Source organism: Corapipo altera, unplaced genomic scaffold (genome assembly GCF_003945725.1).
Source record: "Corapipo altera isolate COAL_440 unplaced genomic scaffold, ASM394572v1 89, whole genome shotgun sequence".
Taxonomy (NCBI): Eukaryota; Metazoa; Chordata; class Aves; order Passeriformes; family Pipridae; genus Corapipo; species Corapipo altera.
In genome coordinates this window covers 322808-330159 of record NW_020884968.1, presented here as the reverse complement: position 1 = coordinate 330159, position 7352 = coordinate 322808, and the positions used below count along the sequence as shown (strand labels likewise).

Below are 7352 nucleotides of genomic sequence, written 5' to 3'. Positions count from 1 at the left end.
TTATCCAACAGTGTGAAAGATCGGATACGCAAGTGCACCTCATAAGATGCTTGCTTGAACTGGGAGGTGAAAACCAGTGCAATATTAATGTACTATAAAAGATCCAGTATGTTATTTGACATGTTGGGAGCAACATTAGGTCTCAGAAATACCAACATATGTTTTTTTTCGTGACTCTGCATAAGTGGAGCAGTACGTTGGAGTGCTGTGCATTGGCTACATCTGCCGTATGGGAAGCTAGTAAGGCTGCATGGGTAGAAGATGTTAGTCAAATGAAATTGGTTTGTTAGGGTTGGTACAAGGTCAAAGATTATTGTTGCTCCTTTGCTTGTAGTTTCTTTTGATGGACACACAGTCCTGATGAAGCCTTGTGAATGCCAGAGGTGCAAGGATGCTTCTTATTTCAGTCAGTGACTGACTGGCTTGAAGAAGATATGTTCTGACCTTTATGTCTTTTTATTACAACTGGAGAACTGGTTGCTCAGCTTAATGGGAAGAGGAGATTATGAAGATTTTTCTTTGTCAAAAAATGTTTAACAGATACATGTTAAAAACTATCAAAAAACTCTAAACTGTCACCTGCTTGGTAATCAGGATATGCATGCCTTCATCTGTTCAGAACTTTCTGTAATTAGCAGATCTGACATGTCAGATTTAACCCCTGATATTTTCCTGTCCTTCACTCCAGCTTTGCCAGATGGGATTGCAACCAACTCTGAAATTCCACTGAAAATATGCCTCAAAAAGAACTATTTTGAACTGGTGTATTTGCTACTGACCAAAGGTGCAGATCCTCAGAATCTCTCTGTTACACAAGGAGATACTCCTTTGCATGCTGCAGTTTCCATCTGTTTCAATAATAGAGGTAAGGCTTTTACTGTTGTAAACATCCCCATTTCTTACCTATCCAGCCCACTGCTGCTGTTTACTGATATGCTAGCAGAGGCAGGAGATCAGGATGTCTGACTGTCTCACTCAGCCCCCAAAGTTTGCAGGCCAGAGGATACACAGCAGTCTTTGTTAAGCTGATGTGTTCTGCTCTCTGGTTCCAGTGTCTGGGACTATGAGGAGAGGTAATGGCAGCTCAGGTGACATGGTGGAATCAAACAACCGCAATATTTCTGTCAGTTACTATTTTGTGAATATACTTGTGTTTAATCAAGAAAGGAAGGCTCCTCTTTGAAACCCTGTAAAATGTGGACTAGGTGGGAATGAAGTAAACTGGAAGTATCTAGGAAGAAACAAAGGTTTTTGTTCAGTCATAAATCAAGCAAAGTGTTGTTTAGGGGAGAACTCAGTGAAAGGACTCTAGGGCTTACATAAAAATACAAGAAAGTAAGATAAACTGTCAGATTAAGCCCCAAAGTCAGGTTTGATTTTAAATTAAGAAAAAAATGCATTTTTTGAGCTGGAGAATGAAAATAATTAAAATTACTGAATTTATTAATTTTTAAACACATTTCATTGAATGGGTTCAGAGAGATTAAAAGCATAGCTACTGCCAGTTGTAAATTTTAAATCAAAAGATAAGGAAGTCCAATGAGAGTATCTTAAGTATTTTTCACTGTGTAAAGTTTTTAAGGTGAGATTTCTTTACAATGATTTTCATTGTCACTATTTTACAGCTAGAAAAGAAATGTTTCACATAAATTGTCTCGTTTAAATCACATGTATTATTTGGATGAAGTCCAGAAAGCTGTAGAATAGGTATATATGGATATATATTTTTTTTTCCCCCAGGGAGGTGACTAACCTTATTTTGTAGGAAGTTGCTTTAGGGACCTCAAATATCAGGAAATAATTGGGATTTCCTGCGGATTATTTTAGTGAAACAAAGTTATCCTCAGCAGGTTACTTCTGGGTACCATATTAAAGTGAACCAAATGACCCCAGAGCAGTACCTAGAGCTGCTGCTGCTTGTCCAGATGACCAGTCGCTGGCATTCTTTCAGTAGCAGTCAGGGCTCATGTTGGAAAATGAACAAATCTGTCTGTACCCAGAAGTTAAAAAGGAGTGTAATTGACTAATGCTATGGGAACAGTTACAGCACTAGGAATTTCTAAAGATTTGCTGCCATTGTATTGTTTTCCCTGAACCTTAGGAGAGCTCAGTTTTGAGCCGTTTCAAATAAGCATGTTTTACAAACATGATTTTTTGTTTTTTCTTTTGACAGTAAATAGATTTTAATTCACTAACTGCAGGGAAAAAAATATTGTTGGCATACAATGCATCCTTGTAAAGCAAGTGATTTCTTTCTATATTTGTTTTCCTGCTTTCAGATGGCACTGGTTTAAACATCCTGAACTATCTACTTGATCTCTTTGCTTCAAGACCTTCTGACTTTCCATATCTTAATCCAAACATACAAGATGAGAATGGAAATACAGTGATGCATATTGTTTTTCAGAGAGGATTTTCAAAGCAGACTAAGAGAATAACAGAGTCATTGGCAAAATTCGACATTAATTTTAATATAAAAAACAAATCTGGAAGAGATGTGAGGCATAGAATTAAAAAAAGTGACCCACTGCTACTTGCCTGGAATAATGCTGCACTGGAGAAAAAGAAGCACCGGCAAGATAGAGCAGGGCAATTGGGTAAAACATCTAAGCCCGTTCCAGCCTCTGAGACTTCACAGTCAAAGAGCACAAGGCATTCTTCATCCGGGTCCTCATTAAAAATACCATCTGGCAATGTAATGCCTAATGATTTAAAACCCCCGTGTTCTATAAAAACAAAAAAAGGTCAGTTGGCAAAGCAGAAAACAGAAGGAATAAATAGCCCTTTAACACTGCAGGAAAGTCTAGTGCAGGCAATCACAACTTTAATTCAGCAACTGAAAGTGGGCGACACGCTGAGAAAGGATCATCCCCTAGTACGAAAGCCACCTGCAGCTCAGACTAGTTTGGAGGAGGGAAGAAGTTCCTTGCAATCTTGTGGAAGCATAGCTTATCCTGAAGGAAAAAGGCATGATTGGGAGAAAAAGAATGGAGCAGGGGAATTTATTATGGCCCTGCCGAATGGAGAGAAGGAAGAAAAGGAGGAGAGTCTAGATATTGAGGCCCATGAGCAGGAGTTTGATAACATGACCTGGGAAATAGAGTGCACTCCTGAAATGCTGAAGACTTTGAGCAGCAAAGCTGTGCCTCATGATCTGAAAACTAAAACTATAAGGACAATTAAGCAGCTTGGCAATGGGGAATGGACTAGGGGCCTTCAGAAGCCACTGAAACACCTGAAAGCTAATATCCGGCTGTATGAAGCCAAGTTGGACAAAGGTGCAAGAATGCTTTGGGAACTTGCGATTGACTTTTCTCCTCGTTGCAGCGAGAGTCCAGAAAAGATCATGGAGACAGAACAGACAAAAAGTCTTCCAGAAAAATCAGGTAGAATTTACACAGAAATAATTAGAATTTGGGCCATTGTTCTTGACCACGGCAAGCTGGACCGTGCCTTAGAAAATATATGTATTTCCTACAATCGTGGTTTATCCTGCATCTTGAGGAAAAAGCTGAAGTGTATAAATGAAGGACATCAGAACCACAGTGTGACAACAGAGAAGCGTGTTCCACGTTGTTATGTTGAAGACACAGCGGCAGAAAAATCAAAAGAATATACCATGCCTGAGTATTTCCCTCCAGCCAGTGCAGCAGAATTGGAGTACAATATAATAAAATTTCACAGTTTCAGTACTAACATGGCACTTAACATTATAAATGATGTGCAGACTTCTGTTGAATACCCTTTCCGAGTTGGGGAGTTGGAGTATGCAGTAATTGATCTCAATCCAAAGCCCATGGAACCAATCATTTTAATTGGGCGAAGTGGGACAGGGAAGACGACTTGCTGCTTGTATAGGCTTTGGAAGAAATTCTATTCATACTGGGAAAAATCCACCTTGGCAAATGGACCTCTGCTGGAGAGGCAGACATGGCAGCAAAGACAGTGCAGTGAGTTTGAAAAAACCAGTTTAGGGAAGGAAGAGGGTGAAATAAAACAAGACAGTGATGATTCGAGTGAGGAAGAGGTGAAGGACGAGCAAGACCAGGACAGTGAAAATGAAAAGATTCCCTCAGGCACAGCTGGTACAGAAATGAATTCAGGTGATGACCATGAAGAAGACCAAATGTGTAGCACAGAAGCATCAAACAGACTGGAGCACCTGCACCAGATCTTTGTAACAAAAAATCCTGTCTTATGCCAAGAAGTTCAGAAGAATTTCATTGAACTTAGCAAGTCTTCCAAGGTAACCAGTCACTTCAAGCCTCTGGAGCCAAATATTCACAAACTACAAGACATTAAAGATGAAAATTTTCCACTGTTTGTCACCTCCAAGCAGTTGTTGTTGTTACTAGATGCATCCATGCCTGACCCATTTTTTCCAAGAAATGAAGATGGAAGTCTTAAAAGAATCATTGTTGGCTGGAGTCCTCAGGAAGACTCGGTCATACCAAATTGGCAGGATGAGGATGAAGAAGGTAACCTTGAAACAGAACATAGTGATGATGGAGGAGCTGCAGATGCGTACTCTAGGGAAAGCGATCATTGGACTTTTGTGACTTATGATGTATTTGCAAAGGAAATATGGCCAAAAATGATAAAAGGTAAAAGCTTGTACAATCCAGCATTGGTTTGGAAAGAAATAAAATCTTTTCTGAAAGGCTCTTTTGAGGCACTGAGTTGCTTTGGAGGCAAGCTTACTGAGGATAAGTACAAAAAGCTAGGCCGAAAGAGATCACCAAACTTCACGGAAGACAGGAGTGAAATCTATCATCTCTTTTGTCTTTATCAGCAGATATTATCACAGGGAGGTTACTTTGATGAAGAAGATTTGCTATATAATTTATCTCAACGACTTTCAAAGCTCAGGGAACTACCATGGTCCATCCATGAGTTTTATGGTGATGAGATACAGGATTTCACGCAAGCTGAGCTAGCACTGTTAATGAAATGCATCAATGACCCTAATGCCATGTTTCTAACTGGTGACACTGCCCAGAGCATAATGAAAGGAGTTGCTTTTCGTTTTAGTGACCTGAGGTCACTGTTTCATTACGCAAGCAAGAGCTCGGCGAACAAGAAGCAGCGTGTTAGAAAACCAAAAAGGATATATCAGTTGTACCAGAACTACAGGTCCCATTCAGGTAGAGTAACAAATTTATTTATGAACTGAGCCTGTGCTCTTCATATGTCACTAATAATTGAAGTTTTCTACCGGCCAATTCAAAGCATCTCTCTATGGCCTGTTTTTTTAGCAGATCAGATGGGCAGCTTTTTCTAATATGTCAGCTCTGTATTGTGACATCTCCACTGGGGAACCAAGAATGAACGTTTTTAAAAGTGTCTTTTTTTTGAACACCCATGCTTACTGCATGTTTTGGCTCTACTTGTTTGAAGGAAAATTTAACAGATGTTCATATATAGTTCTATTGTCCCATCCCCAAAGCACTAGACTTTGCAGCATTGGTGTGCTGCTTCTGCTTTTCTTACGTGTTTCTCACTTATGGCCTTCATTTTTGGGGAATTCTGCCAGGCCTTTGTAGCATGCTTTCTGATCTTTAGAGGCCCAAAAATGAGGTCCACTCAAATTGGCAGAAACATGAAGTGGACCTTACAGCTTCTGTCTTTTCTGACTAATGTTTTTGTCATGATATGTCTTGATTTCAAAGTTCTTTTAAAAATTGATTTCAGGTTGTGTTTGGGAGAGAATTTGAAACAGGCTGAACCTAAAATCTGAATTCTGCTTTTTGAAGGTATTCTCCGTTTAGCATCTGGAGTGGTTGATTTGCTCCAGCATTATTTTCCAGAATCTTTTGATCGGCTTCCTCAGGATCGTGGTCTCTTTGATGGACCAAAACCTACGGTCTTGGAGTCCTGCAGTGTTAGTGACCTAGCGATTCTGCTGAGGGGCAACAAAAGGAAAACACAACCCATTGAATTTGGAGCACATCAGGTTTGCTTTTCTTAGGCTTTTTGCAGATTCTTCCACCTCTGTTTCTAAATAATAATTCTGTATGGACTGCCCACAACTTTCTTTTTTAAGCCTTTGTCTCACTGATAAATTATGCTTTTTAAACTTAGAAACCTTTATTGTGTTGGTTTCTGTTTCTTCTGAATATGTCTGTCTCTTTCTGTTCTTTTTTTTTGCATCAGGTATTGTCTGTCCTGTTCCTTTATAACTCCAAATTTTCTTACACCAGATCTAAAACTGTCTGCACATGCCATACATTTGTCAATCTCTAATGGTAGTTTTGTGACCTCTTTTGTGGAGTGTGCTGAAATGTCTGTGTTAAATGTTGTCTGGTTTTGAGAAGGCTCTTGCATTATTGTGACGTTTGCCTGATTTTTGTGTAAAACTGTTACTTTTTTTTTTTTTTGCTTCCTAATGTTTTTTTTTCCTCTATTTTGTGGCAGGTGGTATTAGTAGCAAATGAAACTGCGAAGGAGAAGATACCTGAGGAACTTAGTTTGGCACTTGTACTGACAATTTATGAAGCAAAGGGCTTGGAATTTGATGATGTACTCCTTTACAACTTTTTCACAGATTCAGAGGTATTTAATTCTTACTCCTTTTTCTTAATTTTTTTCTAAAGTCAGTTTTACATGTGGTCTAATTAGCATTTCAGTTGGGGAAGGATTCCCTCTTTTCTCTGAAGATGTGTGGTTTCATCACAGTAGAAAACAGAGGTTTATGAATTGAGATCTCCTTCCCTTAATCCTACATTTTCCTTCAGGTTGACTGTTAAAATATAAGGGAGAGCCTTGGGGTACACACAACATTGCGCATGTGCACACACATACACACTTCTGCTGCGTACCAAGACTACTCCTCTAGCTTACATCCTGTCTCTCCTGGCTGCTCCCAGTTCAGGTCAGAGCAGTTGGTTGGTGAAGGACACTCCACCACTCTCCCATATTCTTTACTGGAGTTCCAAGTCCCAAAAAAGCACTTTATACACCCCTGCTTTGTATCACCATAAAATTCTAAACCAATTGTTTAGAATCGAATAGTGTGTGTATTTGGAGGGGTGGGGAGGAACATGCTCTGTATCCTTCCACAGCTTAGGTCCAAAAAACTTGTTGTGGTCTAGCTCAGGAGTTGTCAGGAAACTTGAAAAGGTCTTAGAGCCTAGAGTGGATGTCATTGCCCATAGAATGGCCTCAGATACAGAAATCCTTTCATGGAGATGTTGTGCTTTGTGTTCTTTTGCCCCGTTTGTTGTTCTCTGGGGAGCTCAAAGCCTGTCTCTCTAGGGTTTCTTGTAACTCCAGACCTGGCAGGGGAGCAGTCCGCAAGGCTCCTTTGCAATGGGCTGTCAACTACAGCAGCCTCGCTGTTGTTGCTGGAGCGT

General features: G+C 39.9%; 1 protein-coding gene across 1 annotated transcript in view; it reads left to right on the top strand.

Annotated features, from left to right (window-relative positions):
• TRANK1 (tetratricopeptide repeat and ankyrin repeat containing 1) overlaps window positions 1-7352 on the top strand; it is a 52627-nt gene that overhangs the window by 24663 nt on the left and 20612 nt on the right. Inside the window, 5 exon segments of the mRNA XM_027665036.1 lie at window positions 1-66; window positions 689-865; window positions 2280-5144; window positions 5754-5953; window positions 6415-6552. The exon segment at window positions 1-66 is cut by the window's left edge and continues 32 nt beyond it. Of these exon segments, the coding sequence (XP_027520837.1) occupies window positions 1-66; window positions 689-865; window positions 2280-5144; window positions 5754-5953; window positions 6415-6552 (3446 nt within the window).